Genomic DNA, 21,657 nt, shown 5'->3' on the forward strand with positions numbered 1-21,657 from the left:
TGATAAAATATTGGATACTTGCCTGAATATAAGAGCAAAGGGGTAATGATGGAACTGTAAATAACATCAGTTAAGCCACAGCTGGAACAATGTGTGCCGAGAAACTAAGGCATTTTGCTACTTACTACCGCTCCAATTCTTGTGTCATCTGTGAACCTGCTGTTCATACTTGGAGCTTGAACATTAATGTACACACAACAAGAACTATTGCGGTACCCTGCACCACTGCCAAAGCACATTTGTGTAAGATGCTGAAAGATTAGCAAACCATGCACTGTCATTCACTGCATAATCTGGGAGAAAGCTTTATGGAAGTTATACAACTGTCCAATCATGAACTCACATTTTCCCCTATATACTTACAGAATTTTGCACCACAAAAACAATCATCATGCAGAGCACACATTTTTGATTATAAAAGCAAACCGACTTTTAGATTCAATCTAGATCAGAAAAATATGTTGAAATTCTGCACAGTGCACCAATCACAACACACAATAAACAAAGTGTGACAGCAGGGCAGTAGAAATTCTGGGGCAAACATCTGGAAAGCAATGTAAAAAGATAGTTCACTGCAACTGGAACATTGAGCAGTTTGAAACATGGAGTGTCTGTCAAACTGACAACATGCTAGCATGATTACTGCATTTCTCCCTCTTCAAACACCAGCTTAAAAATGCTTCAATTCCATCTAAGAATGATTTAGAGAATAAGAAAACTTTGACTATTTTCTGAGCTGGACAACTAGTTTGGTAAAGTGGCACTAAAATATTTATATCTGACCAATTATTTTGTTATTTTGTCAAATTCAGGAGCAAAATGAGTGGACAAAGAGCATGATAAAAGGAGTGAGGAGGAATGGCTAGAAACTTGTCAGTTTTCGTCCAAGCTAGTTGAAACGAGACAGTTGATGTCTGAAATACTGAACAAACAAAGAGATATGAATATCTCTCCATTCCTACGCAGCAAATAGTTCTTACTGCAGAGAACAATAAAAGGAAGACATGGTAATTGAGTAAAAACACTTATGAGAACCAGTTAAATCTCTTAACGATTTGCCTTGGCCTTTATTAATTACAAGGCCCTTGAAGTGTACAAAGCAAAAGAAAAAGAAATTGGCACATATTGCACTTTAGACATTGCTTCAGTTCAAATTTCCAAGATAATGAACCCTGGAAAGATAATCTATGAAGGCTGCATCACTGCAGTATAACCAAATTTGATGTTGATTAAAATGTCAACTGCAATATCATCAGCAATTACAAGAATCATGGCAAAACAATCTTGGAAGACTTGAGCCAAGCCAGACCACCTGGACTGCAATACACATATTCCTGTTGCATTGTTGATTGACAGCATCTGTACGCATTCAGTCACCAACTGAGTTCATTGCAGATATTTTACTAGAAACTATTGATCATGCCCTGAATATAGTCACACTGGGTCAAGTGCAACACCTTACCACCATTAGCAGCTCTCTACTTGCTATAAAGTTATCTTCTTCATTGTTTGAAAGGTCTTCAAATGTTATCTTACTGCTCCTAGTCAAGAGAATGAGACAAATTACTCTTGACAGAATAGAGTCAAGATAACAAACAGCCGACATAGAATCTGACAAATAAGCAAGTAATACAGACAGTGAACGGCAGTGAAGCAATTTTACAATAAGTATAGTTATTTTAACCAAATTGTTCAGAAATGTTTTGGCAATCTCTGGGGCAGGTAGAACTTGAACCCTGATTGTTGAAACCCAGGGATGGGGATACTGCCATTGTGCCGCAAAAGCTCTTGTGTGCAGTCGTTTTGGTGAATCTCATTGCAGCAAGAGAGATTTCATTCCCAAGCTGCCTACAAAAAACAACCATGATCAAATGGTCTGAGGCACACGAACATAAACTACAGGTGTGCACTTCAAAGTGTTATAGAGTGCTTTCTTGGGAGATTAAAATAATTGTTGTCTTTGTATTTTAGTATCCCACACAAACCTCTGGCTTATATCACCCCATCACAGCATATCCACAGGAAACTGTGTTACGTTCCATCCAACAGCAGATCAGTTTTGGAACACGATAGTTAAATATTTCGAGTTGCCAAACAGTTTTCTTTTTCCACTTAAACAAATTAACTCTTTGCTCCTTCGTGAAAGAATGAAAGATTCTGCCAATTAGCCAATTGTTAGGATTGCACTGTAGTGCCTCTGGTAATCCTGTTAATGCACCGAGCGTGTGAAGCTCACTTGGGCAAGTAAACCTGGAGGTCAAACCTGCAATTTCCTACCTCATATTTATTAAATAAATATTACAAGGCTCTTTCTGAACAATGACTTACTTTGACACGGCTGCCCAAGTCTTCTTCAAATTGAACACACTATTTGATTGCAATGCCGTAGTAATTGCATGCGCTGACGAGAAATTCTGCAAGATCCAACATTCCTGTCAGAGAAAAAAAGCCGTGAGTTCTGTGGAAAAAGCAGTGACTCCCCATTACCCAACACCTCAGACTTTTTAAAAAGGTTCTATCAGAAAAATGTTAGCTGATAGAATAACAGCATTAACAAACAAACTTTTTGATGGAAACAATTCCATGATACTTGGCAACTCAAACCTTGATATTCGTTTTGTATCCCTCTGAGACAACCTCTTCAGTTGCCTTGCTGCCAGCCTGTGACTGGTTAGATATGATTACTGACACCAAAGGAGATGCTTAAAATGAGTAGGATTGAGACATAGACATCTGAGTGGTAGAAGTGGCGAAGGTAGAGGGGTGGAGGCGGGGTAATCATCTTTGTTATATCCATCACATTTAGCTCATAAATGAATGATAGGTTGTATTATCTGACAGAATAGGAGGGCAGGACCAGTCACGTGAGATACTCATTCGACGGAAAACAGACAAATCAGGAAATTGGGTCTACTTTTATGATTCACTACGTTATTGATACTGAGTTAACTAATCTTACATAGATTAGCAGCTGAATGTCCTTCATCTGTTTCCACCACCCCCCCCAACCTGTTGTAGGTAGGGAGAAAACTGGATCAAATCAAACCTCCCAAATGTGTACTTTGGGGTGTGGTGGAGATGAGGAGGAAACCTGTGAGTGTTTGTTATCAGGTCTCAAAGCCACTTCTGCTTGGGGAGGAAGGCCAGGGAGGGGCAGGGTGATCACACCATTTGGGATTTCTTTAGAGGTGCGTCAATTGGCATAATCATAAGTGCCTTATCTGATTAAGGCCAGCAGGTAGGTTCTCAAGCCCAGAGTCTTCCGGCTTCAGGGAAATAAAGCTGCTGCAGTAAAATGGAAGTAACGGAGGGCACTTCAACATGGAAGCCACTCCTTGTCAACTATTGTAAAAACTCAAAATCAGAACTAGAAAAGTCAGCCAAGTGATCACTGTAAGGTGGCGATTCCTCTTCAGAATAGCCTTTGATAGCGCCTGTGTATATGTCAGGAACTCTTTCATCTATGTCTACTACTGGATTTCAGCCTACATTCGGTTGAACTTCTCCATATTGTGAAACTGGAGACAGACTTTCAAATCCCCATCAAGGTCCCAATAATGCCTCAAGACTCTTAATGAGTCAAAACTGATGCAGGCAGTGTTGCCAAGACCCAAACCAGACTTCTCCAAATTAGCTGGCAACAGAATTATTGTGATCTTTCATTCCAAACCTTACTAATGAATGAATATTTTGTTGTCACGTGTATAAGGGAAAATACATTGCAAGTACAGTTTTGTTGCAAAATCCAGTGCAATTTTAGATTATAAAATCAGTAAGAATCAATTACTTCCTTTACTTAATGAGTTAATTACTCGGTTCCTATCCTGATCCTTTCCAAATGTACGAGTGGGCATGCCACATGTTGGCGACAAGTACAAACCAGGTATCAGAACTGACAGCCCTTCCTCACTCTTTTCCCGATTGCTGACTAACATGCTGAGACAAATTCCTTTGGCAAACACATAGGAAACAGACAACCAGGCAAGTTACTGAAGGGCCGTCATGTAGGCACACAGAATGCAGAACATTGGGAATAAAATGTACACTGTTTCATAGACTGATTACCGCTTGGAAGGGAGGCAAATAACACTATGTAATGCCCAATCGTAACTTCATTTTTGAAGGGCCAGTAAAAATCTGAAATCACTGCCTTTTTTATCCACTTAAATATATTTGATTAGAAAAAAATACATTAATATTTCAATGCAACTGTAAACTGAGGCAAGAACTATTAGCAGCCAGCACTACAGAAATTATGAATGCTAGGATTTTCCATGAAGTATTCAACTCTTATTCAGAAAAGTAGTCTGCTCGCCAATTCAAGAGGCTTTCAAACCTTGGACATATCAACACATAGTATTAATGGCTTGCTCTCTTCCACCATGGTTGTTCCATGCACTGTGGACTTTAACATGTCACAAAGGCTAAAAACCAATAAAGAATAGTGTACCTGGGCAACATCAATCCATTTCTCAATGATTTTAGCCGTCTGCCGTGGTTTCAGCTGTTGAGGTCTTAATATGGTGCTGGTGACACATTTTGTAACATTATTGAACTGTGTAATGGTGGCCTGGACGGTTGATACCAGATGGTGTTTTTCTTCCTTCCCTCGTTGAGACCAGATGGACCCTAAACATTGGCTGGGCACAAGTTTCCGAAAAAGATCCTGATCAAAAATAAAAAGGAAACAAAGGTTAAAGGTGTCAGTCGTGCCATGTTTTAAGCAATGAACGACAAACAAGATTTGTCCGTCCATGGGTACATTCGTCCTGCTAGTTTGCAATTGTACATTAAAACTGCATGCTATATTGTCAATGACTGGCTACATAATACTCACATTGATGCACAAGGGCATATTGGCTATTCAGACAAATCAAAACCCTCAAATTTTCAGTCATCTGCTTCCTATTTGTATGTTAGATTTAAAATCACCGGTTATCTCCACCCAACTCCGACTGTTGGCTCCACGCACACCTTCAATGCACGGCTCTGCTGGCAATAGTCACTGCTACAGATGCTCAGCCCTGGTGGCCCACAGGCTAGACAGGCTGGGCATCAGTATAGCGGCCCTGCATCATGTCTACTTCTCGCACCAAGGCAGGTTGACAGAACACAATGGCAGCCCGGCCCTCTGTTGGTTCAACAGACCTGAATATCAACACTTCCCCACTATTGGTTTCATGCTGAACACAAATCTTGCCAAACATCCAAGCTTGTCAACTGGCCATTCAGATTACATTGTGTCCTTCTGTCTCCCTCTTCAAGATGAGCAACTCCCATCAACAATTATGCTCCGACAGTGAAAGTTAACACAGCTGGCAAATAGTTCCTTCAGATCCCCGTAAACTCATTCAGAATGGAGAAATTTGTCAGTCTCATCACTTTCAAAGCCAGAGTTGGCTGTGACAGGTTGGAATAGAATGGAATGCTCAGAAACCATCGAGTGGGAAACTGTTGCATGTTTATGCAAGCATGGTGGGCTCTCACTTTTAACAGTCTGATCACGTCACAATGATGTCAGCGATCATTTCCGGCAAGGAATAGCTTAGGCTAACCCTGCTGCCTCGACAGTAAACTACACAATAAAACTCCTGCTGTTTAACATTTCAGCCCCCTGGCCCTGCATGGTAAAGAAAAAAAACTAGCGATGAGGATCAAAAAAACCGCTTTGATATTCACCAGGTCAAACCACTGATTTGAAAAAGACTCACAGCCCTCACTGCAGATCTCGATGGTTCAACAAAAGAAAAGCAGCTACATTCTTCAACAGACACCCAGCTAGGTTGCTTCCCACCAAAAATGGCTGTTGTCATCATTATGTCACATGATTAGACTCTAAGTGCCAGTCGGTATATACATACACATATGCAACAGAGACTGCAGTGAAAACAGACTGTTACCTTTGGAACTCTGTGCAGAAAAGCAGCTGCCCCTTAACAAACTGAGATAACAAAGTGTGGAGCTGGAGGAACACAGCAGGCCAAGCAGCATCTTAGGAGCAACTGTGCTCACCCAGCTCTGCACTTTGTTGCCTCGGGTTCTTCTGCATCTGCAGTTCCCATTATCTCTTATCCCATAACCAAAACCTACTTTTGACAAAGTGGTCACTTCCAGATGAGATCGCTGCACCCCTGTTCTGAACACTAACATATGCTTGGGATTTTTGAGATCGAGAGGACTACTTACATTCTAGAGTCACACCCAATGCTGTCATACAGACCGCTGAACTTCCACTTCAAGCCTAAGCCTATGACCAGACTTTGACATAACTCAAATTTTGATTCAGCAACCACGAGTCTCATTTTGTAGAGGTAGACATCAAGCCACCTTGGAGACTAGACTGGAATACCCCGTGGCTGATCCCACTCCAGAAGATTCTGGGAAAACAACAAAATTGCCATCCTGGATACTTCAAACAAAATCAGTGGACTCTTGAAGAAACAGTGACTGTTATGATGAAACAATTAAACTTTTACCCTGAAATACTATTCATTTTGTCAAGGTTCAACACTAAGTTACAAAGGATTTTCAGTGCTCTCTCGGGTCACTTATTTCACATGGCGTTCATTCAAAACAAATGACAAGTGCTGAAGTTTTAGTTGGCAGGTATTTCAAGCGAGATACTGAAGTTACACATCAAACAACACATTCTAACATCTTGGAAGGCTGCATTTTTAAGGGAATTCAGTTATAATGACTGGTGGAACAGTAATAGCAGAAAACAATACAGAGAGATTCAGATGCCTACTGCTGACTGAAATATCTTATTTAGAATGACTGGGCCCCAGATTCCTGTTTACTCACAGCATCCATAAAAGTCAGCTGCTCTGCAATGAAGCGTGATGGGTAGGACAGGAGCTTTTCGTCAACTTGTTCGATGGTTTGGTCGTGTTCTTCTCCCACACAGAATCTGACTCTTCTACGGTAGCCTTCTGTGCAAGTGAAGATAGACATTTATTTTGTGCCCAAAGTTCACCCTGCTCTAAAATATCTCACAAACTTGTGACTAGAAATCATGCATTGGTTTACAATAGTTATCTAATATTCATACTTCTAAATCTAGACTTGGTGAAATTAATATGATATTGCACTGAAATCCTCTTGTTGGGAGCATCTCAATTGCAAAAGAAATTGTATTTAATGACAGATTCCCATCCCAATTTCTGGCTTTAGGAAATCTTCCGAATCACAATCTATTGTTTCACAATAACTTGCAAAATTATTACATCAGATTATAAAATAAAATGTCATTGATGGCAACAGTTCAAAAGGAAATTGTCCAGAAAGTCGGATTACATGCTGCTGGGTCTTATCGGACTATATTAGAGTATCAATTCTATGCAGAATTTGGTCTTGTACATCATGCAATTGGTACAGGGGTAAACACTCAGCAATAATTTTAATTAACTTCGTTTAGCCAAAAATTTGGAAGTAATTTTGAAGCTTGTCAAAGGAAACCAAAATGAACTAAATCCTGAGACAGAGGGGCAAGCCACACACAAACTTGTAGGGAGGCACCCTGAATTAAAGCCACATTTTTGCAACATAATTATAAATCTTACTGAACATCTCTTTCTCCGCTGCTTCCTCCGCCAAAAAACGACTCAGGAGTTTCTGGGCCCGTTCTTCAGCATCTGACCCTGGCACTGTCTGGTTCAAGTAGGAAAGTACCTTCCGGAGACAAGAGTAAGTTGGAACTTGACGAAAGTCTTCGGCAGACTCCTCCAGCCAGATTTCAAGAATTTCAGGTATAGCACTGGAAATAAAGTCAGAGATAATAACAGTTCATCGGGGAAGCAAAACGTGTGGGGAAAAAAGCTTCTAATTCTACAAATGTAAATGCAACAGATTAAAGTTGGAATGTGGGGTCATCTTGTTCGCACAGGAGATGAGCTGCCATCTTGAACTGCTGCAGTGCACATGGCAATGGTGATCCTGCTGTGCCATCAGAGGGGGGCTGTGTGGCACTTTGACCCAATGATGAAGAAATGACTGTCCAAGTTAGAATTACACTGGCCATGGATGGAAACCGCAAGTTGGCCATGTTTCCAAGTTTTCTTCTTTGTAGATTGCACAGGTAAGCTTAAGGCTCACGTATAAAGTGATTTCACATGTGTCTGAGGTTACTTATTACACCAGCAGGACCTCTTGGTGTTTAGAGTTTGCTCGTAAAGAGAAAGTGAGCTTTAACAAAAAATCTTCTTTATAAAAGTCAAATGGGACAAATCAGATGAACAAAGAAAAACACAAGGATAATGATGATTTGTTTGTCTTTGTTCTGGGAGTTGCATTGTCAGCAGTTGGATACCTCAGTAACATGGATAAATTGGGTCCAGCTGAGGATGAATAATGAAATACTCCAACATAGTCAGCTTTCAATTCACTTATTTTAACTGCCTGCCTGGCTAATACTGAGAGGCCACGTAGCATTATTTCACAGGTAAATCAATGGTTACTTGTTTGCAACAAGACATCAGCTGCACAGAGAAGTCATCACATCACTGAAATCGAACCCTTTGCACAGAAAAACTCCCCAGGGCACTTCACAGCAGATTAACCATACAAAAACTGACAAAGGAGGAGATATTCAAACAGGTGTCCAAACATTTGGTCATAGTGACTCTTCATGAGTTTCTTAAAGGCGAGAGATGGTGATGTCTAGAGGAAGAAACTATACATCTGCAGGAAGTAGCACTAACGGTGGTGGGCTGATGAAGAAAAAAATCAAGAAGTACACAGCACACTGGACTTGGCAGAACAGAAAAGTTCCAGGCAAAGTTTGGGACCTAAAATAATTCCAGACAAAAGCAAAATAAGAACATGGAAGGATGTGAACACAAGAATTGAAAGTTTTTTCGAAAAAAAATCTAAAGTTCAGGCATTGGTCAACCGAGAGACAACGTGGGCCAGCAAACATCAGAATAATGAGTCTTGTTGTGAATTGGGAGATGGACTGAGTTGCAGCTATGGTCTATGATGCAATAGGCAGAAGAAACCTTTGACGTTCCAAAGACTCCAAAAAGTAAACATTTGTTTGATTAGCATCCCCAATTTACATGGAATATTTTACACTGAAAGTGCTGTTCTAGTTTTTAATTTGGAATTTCCTTATCTGCAGCCCTACACTGAAACAGATGATCACTTATTTGAGTCCGTTCATAATAGATCATTACAGCACAGAAATTATATGATGTGAAACATTACACACAGACATTGGGGCTTGATTCAGACTTTACCAGCTCCATTCCTGTTAAACAGTGGTTGGTGTAGGAAGTGCTAGGCAGCCATAGTGCCATATGCAGCAATAGCCTCTTGTTGTTTGAGAAAGATATACGACTTAGAAATAGTTTACACTGGAGGGACTATTTTGACTTCATCTGCTTTCAGATCAGTTGGCATAGGTCGTACTCTTTTGCAACGATTCAAAAACACAGCTGGCCCACACTGGTAAGGTGCTGAATGATATTAACTAGTGAACATGGCAAATTATGAAATGAAGTGACTCATTTTTGGAAATGTCAAGAGATTGTTTTTCAGTGAGGTCAGAAGAATTATGAAAAGCTTGATAAAAGGTGAAGTTTTTAATTTGCTTTCTAAAAAATGGAGAAAAGCATACTGTGTATTTCAGATTTTAGAGTCTAAACAGCTGAAGCCATGGCTGGTAACAACAGGACAAACATAATCCGGGATAGGGAAGAAAGTGAAACTGGAAGAAAGTGAAACAGGAAGAAAGAGAAACGTCTGAAGTGGACACATGGAAATTGCAGAGATGGAGGGACAAGGCTGTGGAAATGTTATTTGTTATGTTACCTCTCGGAAACAGTGACTAACTGAAACACACTGGAAACGTGACCTAAGGAAGTTGCCTGGGCTCATTTGGTCCTGAATCTTTCAGAAATGCTTACATCACATTACAAACACTCGAACAGTAACCCTCCAAAAATATATATAAAGAAAAATCAATTCAAATGATCACAAAACCAAAAAATTCCATATCCTACTGAAAGTCTTCGTGGCTGGGAAATAAGTTGCTGAGCTAAAGAGCCTCTACCCTGCTGACAATATGGTAGAACTTAATTAGTACTGTGCAGAGTCCAAAATTTGACCCAAAACACTTTTCTGTCGTCCCACTAGAATTAAAGTCTCTGTTTCCAATAGATTCATTAACAAGTTACTACATCCCTACCGAGTAATCTGAAACCTCTAATCAGCTGCAGTGTACAACATCATTTCATTTAATTACTCATTATCATCCTTCCACCATCTAAAAGGATCATTTCCTAAAGCAAGCACAACATAATCTTAGATTGCAATGGCACTGGAGAGAAGTGTATTCTTAACGTATTAGAGTATTCCAGAATTGAAATAATGATATATGGGTGCACTTTCTTTTCAATTCTGGCCACTTGCGCATCTGAGATTAATTGTTTCATCGATGACAACTTGACTGGATATATTCCTGCCTCTTCTGCCCTCACTCAAGATGTTCCTTTAAACCCATGTTTTGACCATGCTTTTACTCAACCCCTCAATATCTGTGTTTTCTTCAATGTCAGACTGACAGGTTGTAAGCTACTATTCTGTAAAAAACAAAAATGATAATTTTCTACTTTACTCAACCCAAAAAACTTGAATTCAAAAGGAGATTAACATACCAAATAACATGCCAAACCAGCACATTACTTTCATGAGGATTACACTGTCCTCAATCGGGGATCAGGATAATTTAGGTTCCTTCATACACTTCATCCCTATATGTCTCTTGAGACATTCGTACAGGAATATTGTGAAATTAATCCGGACCAATTTGGTATCCACAATTAGCTGTGTCCGTCCAGACATGAGTAGCTAGGTGTTGGAGAAGAATTTCCAGATAACCACCAATCCCTGTGGCTTAGATTTCTAAAACTTTGTTTCATTTACCCAAAAAGACAACTGGGTGGGTTAGAGTGAATAGCAATGCAAAAGGCATCCCAACTGTGTTCTGAGTTAGTAGGTACTGCTGATGCTGGAGTCTGAGATAACAAAGTGTGGAGCTGGATGAACACAGCAGGCTAGCAGACTAGGGGCTCAGGAAAGCTGGCATTTCAGGTCTGGACCATTCTTCAGAAAATTTCTGGAGGAGGGCCCAGACCCGAAACATCAGCTTTCCTGCTCCTCTGATGCTGCCAGACCAACTGTGTCCTAATTGTTTGATTAACAAGAGGGATTTTTCCTTTGCTGCATTTTTCATAAATTGTTTGAGCTTTATTTCAAACTTCAGTGCAGCCCAGTTGTGAACGCTTGCTATTTCATCTGAAGTAAAAATATTCCCTGAAAATCCTCACTCCCTCAAATTGACCATTTTTCTCAATGCAATACTGCAAAAATTTGCATTTGTATTTGCTCACAAGTAATTTATCTGTGCTCGGCCCTTCAGGCATTGGCTTTCTTGATTATAAAAACGACAAAACAATATCAACTCAAGAAAACAAAATAAATGAGTAAGCAAACCATGTACAAAAGAAAATAAATCACTGTATATATAAAGGTAAGAATCTCAAACTTTAATGTCCCCAAGTCCAGTCCAGCACTCAAATCTAGTGGATAAATGTTCTTTCGTCTTAATCAAAAAGCACAGAATTTAATCGAACGGCCAGACAAACCAGAATAATCCCATCTTTAATCCCATGCTGCCAAAGTGTCATGCAGGGCAGCATGGTGGCTCAGTGGTTAGCACTGCCACCTCACAGCTCCAGGGTCCCGGGTTTGATTCCAGCCTTGGGTGACTGTCTGTGAGGAGTTTGCACATTCTCCCCATGTCTGAGTGAGTTTCCTCCAAGTGATCCAGTTTCCTCCCACAGTCCAAAGATGTGCAGGCTGGGCGGATCAGCCGTGTGCTAAATTGCCCTTCGTGTTCGGGGAATGGGTCTGAGTGGGATGCTTCAAGGGACAGTGTGGACCTGTTGGGCCGAAGGGCCTGTTTACACAGTGTAGGTAATCTAATCTTATTCAGAGCAGTAAAACAACCTCAGCAATCTGGTATAGCTCAAAAATAACTAGAATTCCAGCTAGAGATGCATTTGTGCGATGCTTTCTACAGTCAAATATCTTTGAAAGCACTTCGTTGACAAACTTCAAACATGAAAAATGATTTCACGAGATTATTTGGATTTCATAGATTCAGGAAGTATTAATTCAAGATCGATTATGTGCAAAACGTACAACAGCAGCACGGAGTGGGAGGGCTACCAAAGTCAGGACACCACAAACAAACCGCTTGCCAAGTATCTGACTGCTCTAGATAGCGGTATCATTCGGTTTCAACTATTCACAGGAAGTTTGCAGGATAACTTCTAATAAAGTGGTGTGAAGAGGAAAACCATTCCTGCAATAATGCATCATTATCACAAACTAGACTAATGACAATCTGAGATAAACAACCCCAAAAGCGTGATCATGTAGGACAAACAATTCCAAAAGACAAAGAATTTTGGATGATTTACACTGAAAAATATAAACAAGCCAATCTCTGGGAATAATGCAATCATTGGACATGCAAGACAAGCAGCTTCTTTAATGCAAAAACAGAGTTAACATTTTGGGTCCAGCGACCCTCCCTCAGAACTGGAAGGGTCACCCGGACCTGAAACATTAACTCCGTTCTTACCTTCACAGATGGTGCCAGAAATGCTGAGCTTTTCCAACAACTTTGTTTTTGTCCCTGAATTGCAGTGTCCGTGATTCTTTCAGTTATTATTTAGCTTCTTGAATGTGATTGTTATGGGTTGGAGTGCTGTTTGCCATCCTGTTTTGGGTGCCTTATATATTCATGACAAAGGCTCTACATTATTTTACAGGTCTTTCTGGCTCTCCAGCAATTCTTCTCACATTCTTAAATTTCACATTGAAAATACAATTTCACTACATGTCAAATCAAACTTACATTTTCATTAGTGTTTCCTTTTCTGCAGGACTGAAATTATATTCTTCTAGAAAGCTTGATCTGTTGAAGTCTATGCTTCTGCAATTGATCATAAACCACAAAAGAAAAAGCAAATTAAAATGGTGTTTGGGTCTACAATTGCTTGCCAGCCGTAAAATAAGAAATGAAGTCTCAAAATTCAGCATCCTAAGCCGTGATCAGCTAACTTTATGAAACAAGGTCACACTCTAAATGTAAAACTGCATAAAATAGTGAATACCTTCTTTAAATTTCCTCAGGAAGTTTACCAGAAATGCCCTTGAGGGCCAAAGCAGCTCGCCAGCAGTGGTGGCGGCTGGTGGTAACAGGGGAAAGGAGCAGGTGCAAGGAGTGAAGCCACTTCTTCAATAGCTTACATTTGCTATTAGTCCAGAAATTTTAGTCTGAGATAAACTCAACACCTTCACATGCAACTGCTGCTTATGCTTTGTATTGCTTGTTCCTCAGAATTAGGGAGAGAATATGCAAAGAACTCAGAAGCTGTTTCTTCATCAATGTGCCATGATCTGGAATGATATCCGTGTTTTTGTTTCTGTGGTATGTGTTACAGAGTCATACAGCATGGAAACATCTCTGCCTTCATGAAGAGATTTCTGATTATCCAACCTATGGCCACCAGCTCTCCAGCCATTCCCTTTACACACTACTGTATTGCAAATGAAGCATAATATGGTCACATTTTGGATCAAACTCACTTCTTGACTGTCGCTCCCTTCTCCGGTGAACTTAAATTCTGAATTTCATCAGAATTCGGACAGTGTTTGGACTCAACACTTTCACAGCTGCAATTGAACATCAAGAACAATTTAAAACACCTCAAGCAAACCCTTTCATCTTCAGTTAAATCCATTAAAATACCCATGAAAATTGAAGATTCAGAATGACAAGCCTCCATCAGATGGTTTTATTAAACAGGTTACACACCAGATGGTGAAGATTTCTGAGTCAGCATAAAATGTTAGCCCATATGCTCCCCAAGTATTCTTGCTTGAGACTGGGATTACAGTTCCTGTGATGCTGTCCCACCAATAAGATGAATCTAGTTGCTGGATTTATCCACATACTTTTGAACATAAACATAGTACATGTTGTAATCCTCCAGTCCTCTGATACCACCCCTGTATTCAAACAGGATTAGGTTGTTGTGCAAAGTGCCACTGCAGCCTCAAGCTATTTTTTTCTTTCTCAGTATCCTCAGTTGTCTACAATTCACTTCCTTCTGAGTTACCAACACCAGGGACAACCAGCCGTTCTAATCAAAGCAGAAATTGCTGTAAAAGCTCAGTGGCTCAAATTACTCAAAAATATTAACTCTGCTTTCTCGCCACAGATGCTGCCAGACCTGCTTAGCTTTTCCAGCAATTTCCATTTTCGTTTCAGTTTTCCAGCATCTGCAGTTGTTTTATTTTCACATTTCTAAAATGCTGCCCAACCTCAGCTCATCCTTGTCTCAACTATTTACTTTTCATCGTGAATTGGACATCAACTTCTTCTGAATAGTATCGCAGCCAGGCCCTTACCTCTGTGAAGATTAAACAGTGATTTATGACCATTAGCCCCACTTTCGCTACCCTTTCACTGCTCACAATGGAGGACGACATTCGGATTCCCTTTTAACATTAGCTGCCAGCATCATTTAGTTCAACACTTCCCTTCTGAACTACTTATAATTAACTCAGTACACATTGGGGTCATCAATAATCCTCATCATTTGTACCATTTGCCACTCTCTCCTGCTTGTGGGAATATTCTGACACTGTCACTAAACAACCTCCTTCTGTAAGACAGACTGCTGTTTCATTGCAGTTTTGCCTGAACTTGTGTTCAACCTTACTTGCTGCAAACGCCTTCTTGCTCCTTTTGAAGTTGGACCTCCTCCAAATCAAAATTATTCTGGATTGTTCCTTCCTCTTTTCTGTAGCCAAAATAAATACCTTATGATATGGTGCTTCCTGAAATGATCCATGTCTGATATTTGATCGATCGTGTGTGTGTATGTGTGTGCACAATAATTATAGAAGTGGTAGTGCAGGTTGAAGATATCATCAGGATTCTGAACTTTAAAAATTGGAGCATTGTATGAAAAACAAATATGTTCTGACTAATCATGATTAAACAAAAACCTCCTGATTTCCCCTCAACTCTGGTATTTACCAACCACACTTCAGGAAGGGATTTGAGAGGGTGCACAAAACATTCACAAAAAATATTACCATAGATGACAAACTAGACAGCCCTGTGGAGAGGCTGAAGGAGCTTGGGCTGCTCTTGGAGAAGACTAAGAAGTGATTTTAAAAGTGTTCAAAATCATAAGGGATTTGGTTGGAATGGATAAGAACAATCGGTTCCTTGTGACAGAAGGCTTAAGAAGAAAAGGACACTGATTTAAGATGATCAGCAAAAAGAACCAATGGTGACAAGGATTTTTTTTTTAAATAGCATCATTAGAAACTGGAAAGCACTGCCTCATTGTGTGGTGGATGCAGCTTCAATTGAGGTCTTCAAAAGTGAGCTACAATTTTCTAAAGGAGAGGTTTCGCAGTATTACACAGTAAAAGGACTTAGGAGTGAACGTAGGCAAGTCCCTCTTTGAGAGCTGGTACAAACATTATTAAATCATTGTCTCTGGGCTATTACCATTCGATGGCAATACAACATTGCACAAACTGCTAGCTCCCCAGCTATATCCTACCGCTTTGTCATATTCTGAATAATGATTCATTTTGTCATGCATGCAATTAAACTTACTCAGCAATTATTTCGCTGGATCCTGAAGAAACACAACTTCCATTTTCCTCACCATTTGCACTGTCAACATTTCCAGAACTGCAATTGATCAAAGAGGACAAATTAAGTCATTTAGAACAGGCAAACTCATCCAGAATTAAATCCAACCCAATTCAACAACAAAAAATCACAGCCTTGAGAGATGGATTGTTTTGACTTCCACAGGATGCCCACAGGCCTTCATATTGAGGCAGTGCTGGGGTGTGGATTGGAAGAGACAGAGCAGGGCAATAAGGAGAGAAAACCACTTCTTCAGTATTTCACCCTTGTTGAAAGCCGTTTCTGGGCTATGCAAGAACTTGATACTGAAAGATAAGCAAAATTTAATCTACCATTGAAAAGCTTTGAAAGCTTTATACTAATTCAACATTATCCCATCTCTCAAAATAAGCCAAACATTGCAGAAGCAGTGAAGCAGTTGCTTCATGTGATTGCTATTGTCTGGATTGGTGCTCACTGCACTGCCAATTGGGGTATCTTCCTGAGGCAACCCTGACATATTCCTACAGCAAATCCCAACAGTTTCCTTTCACAGTATTAGATCCCAAATACCATACAACAGGTTTAATCTGTCGTCACATCAAATTTACTTGTCAATTACTCCTTCAGTTTCCGACAAACTTAGGTTTCCACCCACCACACAGTGTGACATGTCAATATTTTCTCAGCTGCAACTGGTCACAAAACACCAAATAAATCATTTTACTTGTGCATATGATCACATTTTTAATTTCTGGCACTCTTATCAACATTGGGATTTGTGGCTGTGAGGGGGTGCCAGTGGGTAGATGAGGTGTAAAGATGTCAAATAAAGAACCTCTGCACTGGGACAGACAACAAACATCCCAAAAGAGAGGATTTAAGTTTAACTTCCTCATATCTGAAAAAGAAACTCAAGCTCTTTACAGACTATTGACAATTCAACCCTCACAAGCACAGCTTGTAACTCAAAGTTTGATTCAGAGCACTGATGTAGGAATTTGTCTTTGCTCAAATTCACTGAAGCTTAAGGTCAGATTAGTCACCATTGGCTGTTTTGCTGAAAAAAAAATCATTTTTCTATCCTGCTCCTTTAACAGTTCTGAGTTTCGTTAAAGATCTGGACAGAATAAGCTCAGGATTAATTCAAGGTCTCTGACTTGTGAAAGTGCCTGACTCCATGAATACACATGGCAAATGACCAAATTAGATAATTCAAAATGCAAATTATTCAATGGCAATATTGTATGGGAGAAATACCAAGGCTCGGACATGGGGAGCAGGTCACATTCTTAATTGAAGACATATTTCTTCAAATGTTACGGACGTTTGGAGGACACTTCAATGAACTTGGAGGAAGTTTGTAGGGAGGGTGCAGCTGAGCAGGAAGGAGGAACACAGAGAAGTGCTGAGGTGGGGTAGAGGAGATTAACTCATTTCTTTAGCAATTTTACCAGAGCCACATTGTCCAGAAATATAACCTCAATATTGATCTGAGAACAATTTCCCATCTAAGTGTTTTGGATGCTTCAATGGTGATGCTATTATTTCAGACAACTGTCTCTGTTATAAATTTTTGAGGGAGGCAGCCCAGCAGACACTTTAATGTGACTGCTATAGTCTGGAGTGGCACTCATTACATTGCAACAAAAATTTTGAAGAAATCAATGGTTCCCCATCATTCCCTTTTCACACTGCTGCATTCCAAATGAAGCAGAATTAAAACATATCAAAATTATTTCCGATCAACCTTGCTTCCTCATGGTTACACAGATGCCTGGCAAACTTTGATTCCTACCCACCCGATAATCTATACAGCCAAAATATCTGCAGCTGTAAGTGCACATGAAGCACAAATTAAGAAAAGGATTTGCATCTACAACTGACTTGTAAACATTGAAAATAAATACTGAATCCCAAAATGCTCAGTATTTCAAGTCCCCATTAGGTCAAAGTCCACATGAATGACTACACTAGATGGTTTGCTTTCCAAATTTTCAGAGAAAATATGTAGGACACTCCAGTTACATCGGCTGGTGCATTTGAGGGGAGGTGGGAGGTTTCGCAGTTTAGCATTGTTGCAAGTTAGACCACCAAGGTCTGGATGTTGAGGGCCAATCAAATTTTCACTGAACATTTTCAAATGTTTTCTATGGATCAAAGGCTGAAATGTGTCATTGATTTAATTACTGGCAATGGCCTCGGAGGGAATAAAGCTGTTTCTTTAATGTGATTTTTATCGTCTCGAATGGTGACATAATCTTTCAAGAGCTACTATATTCACAGCAATTTCTTTTCATGGTATGTATTATGAATGAAGCACAGAAGGATGAAACTTACTTTGAAATGTCTGCAGTCGCTTTTGGTGAACTTGGTTCTTCATCTTTCTCAGAGTTTGGGCTGTCAAAGGTTTTAGACCTGCAATTCATTAAGACCATAAGACCATAAGACAGAGGAGCAGAAATTAGGCCATTCGGCCCATTGAGTCAGTTCTGCCATTCAGTCAGGATGATAAGTTCCTCAACACCATTCTCCTGCTTTCTCCCCATAACCCTTAATCCGCTTGATAATCTGTCTCAGTTTTAAATGTACTCAATGACCTGGCCCCTACAGCCTTCTGTGGCAGTGAATTTCACAGATTCAACACTCTCTGGCTGAAGAGGTTTCTCCAAATCTCCAATTGAAAAGATCTCCTCTTTATTCTAAAAGTGGGCCCTCGGGTCCTAGTCTCTCCTACCAATGAAAGCATCTTCCCAACATCCACTCTGTCCAGGCCATTCAGTATTCTAAAAGTTTCAATTAGATCACCCCTCATCCATCTAATCTCCAATGAGTATAGTCTCAGAGTCCTCAAACGTTCCTCATATTTTAAGCTTTCCATTCCCTGGACCATTCTCATGAACCTCCTCTGAACCCGTTCCAGGGACAGTGCATACACAACCTCAGTGACAATCAGCATTAACAGTTGGGCTGAGAAGGATGCTGATCTGCCATCCCTTTCACTGGACCAGCAGCTGTCAAAACTGATCCAAACCGTCAACTGGTGAGTAACGCCGGCAGCAATCTCTGTATTGGTTACCGCTGGAATCGGCCAAGGCCTCCAGGTTTCAGATCCAGCAGAAGGCCTGCAGCATGAACCACAAGCTTCCATCTAAAATTTCTTTTTACAACACTAAGAACAGAGCAAATATTAGAACAACAGCCAACTGTTTCTTTAATGTGAAAACAAACAAACTATGGACACCGGCAATCTGAAAGAAAGGCAGATGTTTCTGGAGAAACTCTACAGGTTTTGCAGCATCTGCAGACAGAAAACAGAGTTCAAGTGAAGCCAGGTGACATTTCTTCAGAGGTGTGAAGTTCTGAACAGGGGAACCTTAACTCAAAGCGCCCACTCTGCTTTCTCTCCACAGATGCTGCTAAGTTTCGGGAGATAGCCTCTATGTAATGCTCCTGAAAATGCAAGACCTCCAGCAGCTGCCCTTCATATTTTTGTATTCCGATTAAAGCATCATTTCCTCACATATTGGATCAATACTTACATTCTGATCTCAGCAACTGTCTTTGGAGGAATTGGATTTTCAAGCTCCTCACAGCTCAGAATGTTAGCATTGTTCCCGATGCTGAAATTAGTTGTGAAGAATGTCATTTTAAACAAACACTTGCACCCAGTAATTCTTAGCTCATCGGCAGTTTCCTTTGTATTCCTTGTACTCTGAATAAAGCAAAACCTTAACCACTTATTGTATTCAAACTTACTCTTTCATGACAGATTTTAGAGTGCAAGGTTTCCCATCTACCTTGTAGTTTGCACTTTCAGGTGATCTGCAAATGGTCCTAAAAGTGTGATCAAGTAAATTTGAGGAAACATCCACATCCACAAGAAAATTATCTCCATACACCTGAAAGACATTGAGTCGGCATTTTGTGCCATTGACAGCTAATTTTCTAACAACGGGTCAAGACGCAACTACAGAATATGGTCATTGGTCTCCCCGAAACCCCCAACGGTAGTTTGCAAGATAAGACCATGAGACTGGAGTGTGGAAGTAAAGATAGAGAGAGAGAGAGGGAGAAGGATGCAACAAATTCATTTCTTCAACATTTTATATTTGTTGCAAAGTCTAAAAATATCTCAAACAAAGAGCTCCAGGCCCAAATATAGAAAGGCAACCAACTTTCCAGTGAAGAACTTCAGATAGCGTCTCTACATTCAGGGCTGAATGTCCCAAGTCAACTGGCCTTGGCCTGAGACATGAAATTCATGGCAAAGTGGAGGGGAGTTCAGGAGAAAAGCTGAACTCTCTTCTGCACCATTATACTGTATTGTCAGAGGTGGGCAAAGTAGGTGGTTTAATGACTCACTGGGCATGAATCACGTCACCAGCTGACAGCCACTTGTGTCTGTCTGTCTGTCTGGTAAATATTAGAGTTCCTCAACTCCCGCAGTGGACATTGGCCTGCAAATCTCTTTTCTATAAGCTCGGCAATGACAATTGTAAAGATTGCAGCTCTGCCCCTATTTCATCCTTTTGTCAACTGTTTTTATGAAAAAAGATCACCCTCCAGATTTAGTGTGCTCATGGACAGCAGCAGGTTTTTCTTCAAAACCTTCACAGGAGATTTGAAAGACACCACAGGCAGACTGAGGGGAGGGGATGAGGTAGGAACCTCAATTCTTCAACATGTGGTATCCTTAATTCAGAGCTCAGCTATCTAAATGTTTGGCGACAAATGAAGATCTGAATAGTGAATGGATGAGCAATTTTTTTCACTGAACACTTTTGGATCTTTTCTGTTAATACAGCTTTTCTTTTTAAACAAACAAAATCTGTGTAGATTTTTGATACAATCAAGCAACTTTGTTAATGTGACTGCTGCTGTCTAGTGTTTGCTGCATTGCTGTGGGAGGAAGGCCCTCCACAGATCTTACAGGAAGTGCCAGCAGGTTTTTTAACATTGTTGTATTTTGAATGAAACTTAATTAAGTCACACATTAGACTAAAGCTTACTTTGTGTTCACTGAATCGATTACTGGAATCTCTTCTGCCTCTGAGGTGTCAAAGCTTCCATATCTGCAATTGGTCAGACAGCACAAACTAAGTGATTTTAAACAAGCTTGAATCTACAATTTGCATTCAGCCACTGAAAAACATCTGAAGGTTCGGGATTTCGGCATTTGAAGCCTTGATTACCGAGTTTGTTAAAACATTACACTGAAACTCCAATTTGGCATTTTACAGCATACCTGCCACATCCCATACAACAGAGAAGAGTAAAACATTCAATGTGGTTCTGTCTCATCTGATCGTAACTTCAAATCTACATTCCTGCCTATCTGAGTGACCTTTCACTCCCTTGCTCTCAACAAGTATCTATTTATCTTTCCATTTACAGTATTCCAGCGCTCTGCTTTTACCATCTTTTCAGGAAGAAAACTTAAAAGAATACCCACATTTTGAGATATTTAAAAAACCACTGTTTTAAGTTGACAACCACTGAATTTTAGACACTCGCCCTTCATTCTAGTCTCTTCTGTAAGAGGAAACACCGTCTGCATATCTACCCTGTACAAATGCTCAGGATTTTTTCTTTCAATCACATTGCGCCTTCCGCCCGAAACACCGACTGATGCAAGCCTTGTCTGTACAAATTTTCCTTGTGAGGCAAGTCACTTAGGCTCGGTATTATTCTGGTAAACCTGTTCTGAACTGCCTCTCATATATTTACTTCCATCCTTAAATAAGGCTGACCACCACAAAGAAAAACATTCAAGATATGGGCTCACCAGTGATCCCTAATTTTGTGTTTAAGTTCCTTCATGATAAAATGAAAACATTTATTTGCTTTCCTAATTACTTAATGTATCTGTACATAAGCAATTTGTGATTCATGCACGAGGATACCCAGAATCCACTGTATCTCAG

General features: G+C 40.1%; 1 protein-coding gene across 1 annotated transcript in view; it reads right to left on the reverse strand.

The window, feature by feature from the left end:
* The window catches only part of LOC132207743 (ral guanine nucleotide dissociation stimulator-like 1), a 61,142-nt gene that overhangs the window by 11,211 nt on the left and 28,274 nt on the right, over positions 1 to 21,657 (reverse strand). Inside the window, exons 8-17 of the mRNA XM_059643627.1 lie at positions 20,743 to 20,805; positions 19,273 to 19,353; positions 18,071 to 18,148; positions 15,713 to 15,790; positions 13,660 to 13,746; positions 12,926 to 13,003; positions 7,563 to 7,756; positions 6,805 to 6,932; positions 4,457 to 4,666; positions 3,490 to 3,518 (exon numbers count right to left, since the gene is read on the reverse strand). Of these exons, the coding sequence (XP_059499610.1) occupies positions 3,490 to 3,518; positions 4,457 to 4,666; positions 6,805 to 6,932; positions 7,563 to 7,756; positions 12,926 to 13,003; positions 13,660 to 13,746; positions 15,713 to 15,790; positions 18,071 to 18,148; positions 19,273 to 19,353; positions 20,743 to 20,805 (1,026 nt within the window). The remainder of the gene's footprint in view (positions 1 to 3,489; positions 3,519 to 4,456; positions 4,667 to 6,804; positions 6,933 to 7,562; positions 7,757 to 12,925; positions 13,004 to 13,659; positions 13,747 to 15,712; positions 15,791 to 18,070; positions 18,149 to 19,272; positions 19,354 to 20,742; positions 20,806 to 21,657) is intronic.

The sequence above is a fragment of the Stegostoma tigrinum genome, unplaced genomic scaffold, assembly GCF_030684315.1.
Source record: "Stegostoma tigrinum isolate sSteTig4 unplaced genomic scaffold, sSteTig4.hap1 scaffold_143, whole genome shotgun sequence".
In the NCBI taxonomy this organism is placed as follows: domain Eukaryota; kingdom Metazoa; phylum Chordata; class Chondrichthyes; order Orectolobiformes; family Stegostomatidae; genus Stegostoma; species Stegostoma tigrinum.